The 12,703-nt window shown below is 49.7% G+C and overlaps 3 protein-coding genes across 4 annotated transcripts in view; 2 read left to right on the top strand and 1 right to left on the bottom strand.

The window, feature by feature from the left end:
- The window catches only part of LOC140421357 (uncharacterized), a 40,684-nt gene extending 28,865 nt beyond the window's left edge, over window positions 1-11,819 (top strand). The window contains exon 5 of the mRNA XM_072506025.1: window positions 11,580-11,819. Coding sequence (XP_072362126.1) covers window positions 11,580-11,819 — 240 coding nt within the window. The remainder of the gene's footprint in view (window positions 1-11,579) is intronic.
- Window positions 1-12,703, bottom strand: part of LOC140421474 (uncharacterized) — a 366,287-nt gene that overhangs the window by 336,681 nt on the left and 16,903 nt on the right. The gene's annotated exons all lie outside the window — the stretch shown is intronic.
- The window catches only part of LOC140421475 (uncharacterized), an 856,937-nt gene that overhangs the window by 240,557 nt on the left and 603,677 nt on the right, over window positions 1-12,703 (top strand). The gene's annotated exons all lie outside the window — the stretch shown is intronic.

Genomic DNA, 12,703 nt, shown 5'->3' on the forward strand with positions numbered 1-12,703 from the left:
CATGCGAACCAGGAACGAGCGGGGAGCCGCGCGGCGGAGAACCTCGGCAGTTGCCGACCAGCCACCCTCTGGTAGGTGTATGCGGATGTTGTCTCCAGGCAGGAAGATCAGTTGCCCGAGTGTCATGTGCCACCTTCTGCTGAGCACGCTGCTGTCGCATCCTTTGCAGTACTGGAGCATGGTCGGGTTCAGGAACATGAATGGACTGCACAGTGGTCCTGAGGGCACGACCCATCAACAGCTGGGCTGGTGAGAGGCCTGTGGACAGTGGGGCCGAGCGATAGGCCAGCAGGGCTAAACAGAAGTCAGATCCGGCATCAGCAGCCTTGCAGAGGAGCCGCTTCACGATATGGATGCCCTTTTCTGTCTTGCCATTTGACTGGGGATGCAGAGGGCTGGACGTTACGTGTGTGAAGCCATATGAAGTGGCAAAAGAAGACCATTCTTGGCTCGCAAAACAGGGCCCATTATCTGACATGACGGTAAGCGGAATGACATGGCGAGCGAAGGTTTCTTTACATGCTCTGATTACAGCTGATGATGTCAAGTCGTACAGGCGTATGACCTCCGGATAATTGGAAAAATAGTCAATTATGATGACGTAGTCCCTGCCGAGCGCATGAAAAAGGTCCACACCCACCTTTGCCCAGGGGGACGTTACCAACTCATAGGGCTGAAGCGTCTCAAGGGGTTGCGCCGGCTGAAAACTTTGGCAGGTGGGGCAGTTGAGCACCATGTTGGCGATGTCGTCGTTGATGCCCGGCCAGTACACAGCTTCTCGGCCCCTCCGCCTGCACTTTTCAACCCCGAGATGGTCTTCGTGCAATTGTTCGAGGACAAGCCTGTGCATGCTGTGTGGGATCACAATCCGGTCCAACTTTAGGAGGACACCATCAATGACGGCCAAGTCATCCCGGACATTGTAGAATTGTGGGCACTGCCCCTTGAGCCACCCTTCCGTCATGTGGCGCATCACATGTTGTAGAAGGGGGTCAGCCGCAGTCTCACGGCGAATGTGGGCCAGACTTGCATCAGTAGCTGGCAGATTGGCCGATGTGAAGGCTACATGTGCTTCGACCTGACAGACAAACCCCCCGATTCGGGCGGTGTGCTCACTGCTCTGGACAGGGCATCCGCGATGAAGAGGTCCTTTCCCGGGGTGTAGACCAGTTGGATGTCGTACCTCTGGAGCTTGAGCAGAATGCGCTGGAGGCGAAGGGTCATCTCATTGAGGTCCTTTTGTATGATGCCGACCAGGGGGCGAAGGCCGGTCTCCACGGTGAACTGAGGAAGACCATACACATAGTCGTGGAATTTATCTATGCCGGTTAACAAACGCAGGCACTCCTTCTCAATCTGCGCATAGCGCTGTTCTGCGGGGGTTATGGCCTGCGAGGAATGGGCGACCGGGGCCCATGCTGCAGTGTTGTCCCGTTGCAGGAGTACCGCCCCAATGCCGGACTGGCTGGTATCAGGCGAGATCTTTGTATCTCGTGTAGTGTCGAAGAACGCCAATACCGGGGCGGTGGTGAGCTTGATCTTGAGCTCCTCCCATTCCTTCTGGTGTGCGGGAAGCCACTGGAACTCCGTAGTCTTCTTTACTAGGTGGCGAAGAGCCGTTGTGTGGGAGGCAAGGTTGGGAATAAACTTCCCCAGGAAGTTGACCATCCCGAGAAAGCGTAGCACTGCCTTCTTGTCTGCCGGCTGCAATAGCTGTCACTTTGTCTGCATCCGGAAGCACCCCTGACCGGGATATGTGGTTCCCCCAGAAACTTTAGCTCAGTTTGGCCAAAAGAATACTTGGCTCGGTTGAGGCGCAGGCCGTGTTCTCGTATCCGAGCAAAGACACACTGGAGACGACTGATGTGCTCCTGTGGTGTGGTAGACCAGATGATGACGTTGTCAACATAGAAGCGCACCCCTTCGATGCCCTCCATCATCTGTTCCATGATTCGATGAAACACCTCGGATGCCGAGATGATGCCAAACAGCATCCTATTGTAGCAGTATCTGCCAAAGGGAGTGTTGAAAGTACACAGCTTCCTGCTGGACTGATCCAGCTGAATCTGCCAAAAGCCCTTTGAGGCATCAAGCTTGGTAAAAAGTTTAGCCCGGGCCATTTTGCTCGTGATTTCTTCCCGTTTGGGTATGGGGTAGTGTTCCCTCATGATGTTATTATTCAGGTCTTTCGGGTCGATGCAGATACAGAGTTCGCCAGAGGGCTTTTTTACGAACACCATGGAGCTGACCCATGGCGTAGGCTCCCGCACCCGGGAAAGCACTCCTTGGCCCTGCAGATCCTGCAGCTGCTGCTTGAGGCGGTCCTTGAGTGGTGCTGGGACTCTACGAGGTGCGTGAATGACCGGGGTGGCGTCTGGTTTGAGCCGTATTCTGTAAGTGTAGGGCAGTGTGCCCATGCCCTCGAAAACCTGCTGGTTGTGGGCGAGGAGTGAGTGGAGCTGTGCCCTAAACTCTGCATCCGGGAAATCAGACATGCTTTCTGGAGACAGAGTGTGTACCCACTGAACGAGGTGGAGGATCTTGCATGCCTGTGAGCCTAGCAGAGAGTCCTTCGAGGATCCAACTATCTCAAAAGACAGTGTGGCTGTGTATGAATTGTGTGCAACCTCGAGCTGGCAAGACTCCATGGTCGGGATAACATTACCGTTGTAATCGACCAACTGGCAGCGGGATGGCCAAATCGGTAGTTTGACCTTCAAGGTGTAGAAGGCTGACCATGCACAGAGATTGGCGGAGGCACCAGTGTCTAAACGGAATGTGATTGGTGATCGGTTGACCGTTAGGGTGGCACACCATTCATCGCCCGGATTAACGCTGTGCACTGGCATCGGCTGGTGGGTCCTACTTGGGGACATCTGATTTCTGTCTATTACCGCAACGCGGAAGGGTTCCCGGTCGTCGGTATCACCGGTCTGTACGTCGTCAGGGTATGACTCGGTGTATGGAGGCTGACTGGCCCGCACGTTCCTGTGAGGCTGGTGGAATTGCGGAGCATTGGCAGGTTGAGCTGCTGGACAGCAGGCAGCGTAGTGGCCCATCTGGCCACAGCGGAGGCATTGTCGAGTTTTGGCTGGACATTGCCACTTTAAGTGTGCGGATCCCTAGTTGCCGCACGTCGTGAAATAATGGCGTTCATTGCACCACCACGCATGCGCAGTCCGGTCCTGCGTAGAGCGCGCCTGCGCATCACGTCCTTCTGCGCCGACGTCCCCTCTTTTGGCGCGTACAAGCGCGGGAGGCCTCGGAAAGGGCGCAAAATGGCCACCCTCGTCCGGGCCGCGGGCCGGGAGGTACTCGATCAACTGGACCCGCTCGGCCTCGTAGGACCCCTGCCGTGCCGATTCGGCCGCCTGGAATTGGGAGTACCGGCTGGTCGCGTTTTTGTGGAGGATGCAGGTTTCGATGGCGGTGGCTAGGGTGAGGCTGTTTATTTTAAGGAGCTGCTGTCGTAGGGTGTCCAAGGTGACCCCAAAAACTGTCTGGTCCTGAATCATGGAATCGGAGGTGGCCTCATAGCCGCAGGACTGCGCGAGGATACGGAGGTGTGTCAAAAAGGATTGAAAAGGCTCATCCTTACCCTGCAGGCGCTGCTGGAAGAGGTACCTCTCGAAGCTCTCATTCACTTCGACGCTGAAGTGTTGCTCATGTTTTAGAAGGACTGTCTTGTACTTGGTCTTGTCCTCGCCTTCCGCGAATGCCAGGGAGTTGTAGATGTGGATGGCGTGTTGCCCTGCCGTGGAGAGGAGGAGGGCGATCTTCCTGGTGTCCGATGCAGTCTTCCTGTCTGTGACTACTAGGAAGAGCTGGAAGCGCTGTTTAAACAGCTTCCAGTTGACACCGAGATTTCCTGCGATTTGGACCGGCTGCTCTGGGCTGATGGTGTCCATGGCGCAGGATGGCAGATCTCTGAAGATGTGCAGGTAGGTCTCACAGTTGCTGGCAAGTTTCCAAGCCTGGTATCATGTTGTGTTGGGTGTTCCGATGTACAAACGAACCAACACGGTTGTAGATGGTACAACTTTGTTTTATTATAATAACAACTGTTAACTTCTGGCTGTGGTTCGTACTTCACCAGTTAACTTGTCGACCCAGCCCTAGCACTAACTTAGAGAGGCACTCAGCACATGGTGTATGTCTGAGTGTCACGCTGTGAGCTCTGTGCTCTGAGCTATCTCCTGGTGGAATGAGCGGGAACTGTGGTGTTCCCTGTTTTATAGTGTGTGTGCTCTCACTGGTGATTGGCTGTGATGTTGCGTGTGTGTTGATTGGTCCGTCGACCTGTCCATCAGTGTGTGTGTGTTTGCACCATGATATGTTAATATGGATATCATGACACTTTCCAGATCCCATCATTTCCTCTCATCTGTTTAAAGCCACAAACAGAAAGGTCCAGTTTTCTCCTGGAGTTTGAGACAAATCAGTTTTCAAAATGATGCAGAGTTTCAGCCAATGAGGGAGATCCGGGATCAGCTCCGCCCCTCATTCACTCCGATTGGTTGGAGGATCAGCTCGGTCCTCCAGTCCCGTCCCCTCTTCCTATTGGTCTGGAGATGCTGTCAATCACTCCCCGGGGCATGGTGAGCTGGAGCATGCGGAGTATTGAGAGTAACTCCGATCAGAAGATTGGGGGACCTGTTCATTGACGGGACGTTTGCGAGCTTAGGGGCGCTGGAGGAGACGTTTGGGCTACCGCCGGGAAACACTTTCAGGTACATGCAGGTGAGGGCGTTTGTGAGGCGGCAGGTGAGGGAATTTCCGCTACTCCCGGCACAGGGGGTTCAAGATAGGGTGATATCGGGCGTATAGTTTGGAGAGGTCAAGGTGTCGGCGATATACCAGGAGATGAAAGAAGAGGGGAGGCTTTGGTAGAGGAGCTGAAGGGAAAATGGGAGGAGGAGTTGGGGGAGGAGATTGAGGAGGGGCTGTGGGCTGATGCCCTAAGTAGGGTTAATTCCTCTTCCTCGTGTGCCAGGCTTAGCCTGATACATTTTAAGGTGGTTCATCGAGCGCATATGACGGGGACGAGGCTGAGTAGGTTCTTTGGGGTGGAGGACAGATGTGGGAGGTGCTCAGGAAGTCCGGCGAACCATGTCCATATGTTTTGGTCATGCCCGGCACTGGAGGGGTTCTGGACGGGAGTTGCGGGAACAGTATCTAAAGTGGTGAAAGTCCGGGTAAAGCCAAGCTGGTGGTTAGCACTATTTGGAGTAGTGGACGAGCCGGGAGTGCAGGAGGCGAAAGAGGCTGGCATTCTGGCCTTTGCGTCCCTAGTAGACTGGCGAAGGATCTTGCTAATCCAGGAGGGCTTCTTAAAACAATATGTGGACAGTCCAACGAGGGAAGGGGCGGTACTGGACCTGGTATTGGAGAATGAGCCCGGCCAGGTGGTAGATGTTTCAGTAGGGGAGCATTTCGGGAACAGTGGCCACAATTCAGTAAGTTTTAAAGTGCTGGTGGACAAGGATAAGAGTGGTCCTAGGATGAATGTGCTAAATTGGGGGAAGGCTAATTTTAACAATATTAGGCGGGAACTGAAGAACATAGATTGGGGGCGGATGTTTGAGGGCAAATCAACATCTGACATGTGGGAGGCTTTCAAGTGTCAGTTGAAAGGAATTCAGGACCGGCATGTTCCTGTGAGGAAGAAGGATAAATACGGCAATTTTCGGGAACCTTGGATAATGAGAGATATTGTAGGCCTCGTCAAAAAGAAAAAGGAGGCATTTGTCAGGGCTAAAAGGCTGGGAAAAGACGAAGCCTGTGTGGAATATAAGGAAAGTAGGAAGGAACTGAAGCAAGGAGTCAGGAGGGCTAGAAGGGGTCATGAAAAGTCATTGGCAAATAGGGTTAAGGAAAATCCCAAGGCTTTTTACACGTACATAAAAAGCAAGAGGGTAGCCAGGGAAAGGGTTGGCCCACTGAAGGATAGGCAAGGGAATCTATGTGTGGAGCCAGAGGAAATGGGTGAGGTACTAAATGAATACTTTGCATCAGTATTCACCAAAGAGAAGAAATTGGTAGATGTTGAGTTTGGAGAAGGGTGTGTAGATAGCCTGGGTCACATTGAGATCCAAAAAGACGAGGTGTTGGGTATCTTAAAAAATATTAAGGTAGATAAGTCCCCAGGGCCTGATGGGATCTACCCCAGAATACTGAAGGAGGCTGGAGAGGAAATTGCTGAGGCCTTGACAGAAATCTTTGGATCCTCACTGTCTTCAGGGGATGTCCCGGAGGACTGGAGAATAGCCAATATTGTTCCTCTGTTTAAGAAGGGTAGCAAGGATAATCCAGGGAACTACAGGCTGGTGAGCCTTACTTCAGTGGTAGGGAAATTACTGGAGAGAATTCTTCGAGACAGGATCTACTCCCATTTGGAAGCAAATGGACGTATTAGTGAGAGGCAGCATGATTTTGTGAAGGGGAGGTTGTGTCTCACTAACTTGATAGTTTTTCGAGGCGGTCACAAAGATGATTGATGCAGGTAGGGCAGTGGATGTTGTCTATATGGACTTCAGTAAGGCCTTTGACAAGGTCCCTCATGGTAGACTAGCACAAAAGGTGAAGTCACACGGGATCAGGGGTGAGCTGGCAAGGTGGATACAGAACTGGCTCGGTCATAGAAGGCAGAGTGTAGCAATGGAAGGATGCTTTTCTAATTGGAGGGCTGTGACCAGTGGTGTTCCACAGGGATCAGTGCTGGGACCTTTGCTGTTTGTAGTATATATAAATGATTTGGAGGAAAATCTAACTGGTCTGATTAGTAAGTTTGCAGACGACACAAAGGTTGGTGGAATTGCGGATAGCGATGAGGACTGTCAGAGGATACAGCAGGATTTAGATTGTTTGGAGACTTGGGCGGAGAGATGGCAGATGGAGTTTAATCCGGACAAATGTGAGGTAATGCATTTTGGAAGGTCTAATGCAGGTAGGGAATATACAGTGAATGGTAGAACCCTCAAGAGTATTGAAAGTCAAAGAGATCTAGGAGTACAGGTCCATAGGTCACTGAAAGGGGCAACACAGGTGGAGAAGGTAGTCAAGAAGGCATACGGCATGCTTGCCTTCATTGGCCGGGGCATTGAGTATAAGAATTGGCAAGTCATGTTGCAGCTGTATAGAACCTTAGTTAGGCCACACTTGGAGTATAGTGTTCAATTCTGGTCGCCACACTACCAGAAGGATGTGGAGGCTTTAGAGAGGGTGCAGAAGAGATTTACCAGAATGTTGCCTGGTATGGAGGGCATTAGCTATGAGGAGCGGTTGAATAAACTCGGTTTGTTCTCACTGGAACGAAGGAGGTTGAGGGGCGACTTGATAAAGGTCTACAAAATTATGAGGGGCATAGACAGAGTGGATAGTCAGAGGCTTTTCCCCGGGGTAGAGGGGTCAATTACTAGGGGGCATTGGTTTAAGGTGAGAGGGGCAAGGTTTAGAGTAGATGTACGAGGCAATTTTTTACGCAGAGGGTAGTGGGTGCCTGGAACTCGCTACCGGAGGAAGTGGTGGAAGCAGGGACGATAGTGACATTTAAGGGGCATCTTGACAAATACATGAATAGGATGGGAATAGAGGGATACGGACCCAGGAAGTGTAGAAGATGGTAGTTTAGTCGGGCAGCATGGTCGGCACGGGCTTGGAGGGCCGAAGGGCCTTTTCCTGTGCTGTACATTTCTTTGCTCTTTGTTGTTTGTAATGTGGAAGGAGGCGAAGCCCCCCAGCGTGGAGGCCTGGATAAATGATATGGCTGGGTTTATCAAGTTGGAGAGGATAAAGTTTGCCTTGAGAGGGTCTGCGCAGGAGTTCTACAGGCGGTGGCAACCATTCCTAGACCATCTCGCAGAGCATTAGATGAACGTCGGACAGCAGCAGCAGCAACCCGGGGGGGGGGAGGGGTGGGGGGTCATCGTTCGTGGGGTGGGGTGGGGGTGGGGGGGGAGGGGGGGTTTCTTTGGGGGGCATTTGAGCAAGAAAACACATGAGTAATCCGGAAACTGACATGTACGGGATGAATCCAATGTACAAAGTTCTGTATCTTATTGACTTGCCATGTTCATGTCTTGCCACGCGAGTTCTCTTTCTTTTTTTTGTTACGGTGGGGGGGGGCGGGCGGGGGTTTGTTTGTAAGGTGGAAAATATTGTTGAAAAATTCTTAATACAAACATATTTTTTAAAAAAAGAGAGTAACTCCGGTTCAGGCGATCGTTTGGAAATTTTCAAACGGTCAGATACCACCGGGTAAGTCGGGAGGGAGGGATGACATTTGACGGCAAAAGTTGCTCCGGCGGAAGTTGCTTTTATCCCAGAAAGGCCCCGATTAAGCGCCGCATGAGGCTCTACCCCGCCTCCCATTCACTCTGATTGGTTGGAGGACCACCTGCTCTAGTTCGGTCCTCCAGCTACGCCCCCTCTTCCTGTAGCTCCGAACCTGCCGTCAATCAGTCCCCGGGCACTGTGAGCTGGAGCAAACCCTTCACAATCATTATCAGCTCCCTGGTTTGCAGCTGCGGAGCTTCTCCCCCCCTCCCGGGAACAAGCCCAGGTTAACTGGCACCATCCTGCTTCAGACACTGGAGGATGGTTCACATCAGAGGATGGGGGAGGGGCACAAGAAATGAGAGCTTACACTTTGCACTTAAATCAATGAGGACTCTGATCTCTGGCAAGGAAGGAAACTGGCAGATGGGCGGGGAGGATTCACAAACACCCGCTGGAGGCCCCAAACCCCCAATAAGACCCATTGGTTTTATTGTCAGACTGCAGACAGGAGCTGGAGAACTGATCCCAGGCAGAGGAGAGGGAGGGAGAAAACTTGGAGTGGAGGAAAGAAATGGTGCAGATGGGGAGATGGGTTTGGATTTCAGCCCAGGAAGGACGGAGGGAGAGTGTGTGGGACGGGGATTGACAGCTTTGGGGGAACAAGAGAGGAAAAAATGTTCCAGAGAAACTAGAATTGTCTCTTTGAGAATTTCTATCCTGGACTGACATTGATGACCTTTTACTAAGGGTTAGAAGTGGAGAATTTGCCCACAACAAACTGAATCCAAGCTGAAGAGACAAAAGGACATTCGCACAACAGGAATCATGAAGCAGCAATTGGACATTCAGCCCCGTGAGCCTGTTCCAGCATTTAATAACATCACGGCTGATCTGATAGTGACCTCAAATCTGCATCTTACCTACATCTGATAAACCTGTTGATACCCATGGAGAAACCGTGGAAATGTGGGGACTGTGGGATGGGATTCAATTACCCGTCTGAATTGGAAACCCATGAACGTAGTCACACTGGGGAAAGGCCATTCACCTGCTCCACGTGTGGGAAGGGATTCACTCGGTCATCATACCTCATCATACACCAGCATGTTTACAGTGGTGAGAGGCCTTTCACCTGTCTGGAATGTGGAAAGGGATTTAATATTTTATCAAAACTCCAAACTCACCACCAGGTCCACTCTGACCAGAGACCATTTAAATGTGCTGACTGTGAAAAGAACTTTAAAAGCAGAAATAATTTACTGTTACATCAACGCACTCACACTGGAGAGAGGCCATTTACCTGCTCCGTGTGTGGGAAAGGATTCACTCAGTCATCGAGCCTCCGGACACACCAACGTGTTCACACTGATCAGAGATCTTTTAATTGTTCTGAGTTTGAGAAGAGCTTTAAAAGTAAAAATTATTTATTGATACATCAACGCACTCACACTGAGGAGAGGCCGTTCACCTGCTCCATGTGTGGGAAGAGATTCACTTGTGGATCGAACCTCCAGACACACCAATTTGTTCACACTGATCAGAGACCTTTTAATTGTTCTGAATGTGTGAAAACATTTAAAAGTATAAGGGATCTTCTGAAACACCAACGCATTCACACCAGAGGGAGGCCATTCACCTGTTCCGATTGTGGGAAGGGATTCACCCGATTAGCCCACCTTCTGAGACACCGAGTTCACACTGGGGAGAGACTGTTCTCCTGCCGTGTGTGTAGGCAGCAATTCATTGATTCATCCGACCTTCTGGTACTCCAGCGAGTTCACACTGGACAGAGACCGTACACTTGCCCCGTGTGTGACAAGAAATTCACTCAGTCATCCCACCTGACTACACACCAACTTATCATATTGATCAGAGACCTTTCAAATGCTCTGATTGCGAGAAAGGATTTAAAAGTAAATGGAATCTGCTGAAGCACCAGCGAGTTCACAGTGGGGAGAGGCCGTACACCTGCTGTGTGTGTGGGAGGGGATTCGCTCAGTCAAACAACCTGCTCAGACATCAGCAAGTTCACAGGCGACAACAGGGGATGGATTCTGCTGTTATTCCTGCTGTGAATCACATCCAGGATTGAATGATGTCTGGATGCCTGTTTCCAGTGGGGCTTCACAGTTTTCTGGTACAACAATTGTATGTATGGTTGACATTTAGGGAGAAAGCCGTGGACAGCAGGAAGATATCAATGGACTGGTCACATGGGTAGAACAATTACAAATGGAATTCAATCGTTAAATTTTTTTTTTTAGAGCATCCAATTTTTTTCCAATTAAGCGGCAATTTAGCGTGGCCAATCCACCTACCCTGCACATCTTTTAACTTGGGGTGAGACCCACGCAGACGTGGGGAGAACGTGCGAACTCCACATGGACAGTGACCCAGGGCTAGCATCAAACCTGGGACCTCAGCGCCATGAGACAGCAGTGCTAACCACTGCACCACCCTGCCAACCCGGAATTCAATTTAATAATAATCTTTATTATTGTCATAAGTAGGCATACATTAACACTGCAATGAAGTGACTGTGAAAACCCCCTAGTCGCCACATTCCGGCGCCTGTTCAGGTACACAGATGGAGAGTTCAGCATGTCCAATTCACCTAAAAAGCATGTCTTTCAGGAATTGTGGGAGTAGAACACGGAGGAAACCCAGGCAGGCATGGAGAGAATGTGCAGACTCCGCACAGACCAGTGACCGAAGCTGGGAATCAAACCTAGGACCCTGACGCTGTGAACAGTGTTAACCACTGTGCTACAAACAGTGAGAGACAATGAATTTCAGAGGGAAAACAAGACAAGGAAATGAACTATAAATAGAATGATACTGAGAACGTAGAGCAACAGAGAGGCATTGGAGTCCCTATCCACAGGTAGCTGGAGAGATCGATCAGGCAGCCAAGAATCTTTTCTTGGATGAGGCCTGGAATATAAGAGCAAGGAGATGATGCAAGAAGCGTTCTGGTCACTGTGTTAATGAACTGTAAGTCATGATTCATTAATTAGTATAAACCTGAAGTCAATTTGATCATTTATATAATTGCAGTCAGTGTTCTGTTGATCAAATCGTGAGGATAAAGTTGAAGCTGAATGACAAGCGATTGTAACAGTGAAAAAATCTGAATTCTTCAGGAAGTTAAAATCCGAGCTGTTTCGGTAACAAGAATGAAGAAAATCATTTCAGTTAATTCCTGATAAAAATAACGTGACTTCAGGCAAATGGAACGATCTGATTGGTGAGTGGCTGATGAATCTTTATTTATTTTAACCTCCAGCTTATTGTTGCTTCAGTCAGTTAATTATGAAATAAATAAAGGCAATGACAGGGCATCCCAGTCCTGTGGAGAACACATCCTGGTCACTGCATTCATCAATTGTAAAGTGAGACAATTCATTAGTCATCACAAAACTGAAATCAATCTGATCATCATTCATAGAATCGTGGTCCATTCATCAAATCCAGGGGATAAAGATGAAGTTGACATTGTAGGAGTAAAGATGTCTGAATTTCTCAGTCAATTAATCATTTGAGAGGTTTAGATATTAACAACTAACAAAAACGGATGGTGCAATGGCATACTGGTTAGCACTGCTGCCTGACGGCGCCGAGGACCTGGTTTCGGCCCCGGATCGCTGTCCATGTGGAGTTTGCACATTCTCCCTGTGTCTGCGTGTGTCTTACCCCCACAACCTAAAGATGTGCAGGGTAGGTGAATTGGGCATGCTAAATTGTCCATTAATTGGGAAAAAAAGAATTGGGTATTTTAAATTTATTTAAATAAAACAATTATCAAAAACATTTCAGTTAATTCTCGGTAAAAGGTGACTTCAGCTCAATGGAAGAAACTGATTGGTGAGAAGCTGATGAATCTTTATTTATTTTAATCTTAAATTTATTTTGCTTAAGTCAACTAATCAAATAACTAAAGACCTGGCCTGGGATTCCAGTCCTGCTCCACGTGGGAAAACCAGGATACTTCTCATGTCCAGAACAATCACAAGTGCAGGAAGTGACATCAACTGGAGCAGCAGGAAGCAAAGGGCAGTGGTCGAGGGGTATGTTTGTGATTGGTGGAGTATTTCCAGTGCGATTCTAGATTTCTCAGGTCATGATTCCATGGTTCTTGAGTTCTATATCAATGCTTTAGACTTTAACATGGGGACAGCATTAAGTCATTTACGGTCCTCTTTTTGACAGTGAGAAAGAAAGCTGCAGACTTTTATTATTCATTTATGGAATGTGGGCTTCACTGGTTAGGCCAGCATTTATTGCCCATCCCTCGATGCCCTTCAGAACGTGGTGGGGAGTTTTCTTCTTGAACCGCTGCAGACATTCAGTCCACCCACTGTGCTGCTAGGGAGTGCGTTCCAGGATGTTCTCCCAGCGACAGGAAGAAACAATGACATATTTGCCA

Source organism: Scyliorhinus torazame, chromosome 5 (assembly GCF_047496885.1).
Source record: "Scyliorhinus torazame isolate Kashiwa2021f chromosome 5, sScyTor2.1, whole genome shotgun sequence".
Classification (NCBI taxonomy): Eukaryota; Metazoa; Chordata; class Chondrichthyes; order Carcharhiniformes; family Scyliorhinidae; genus Scyliorhinus; species Scyliorhinus torazame.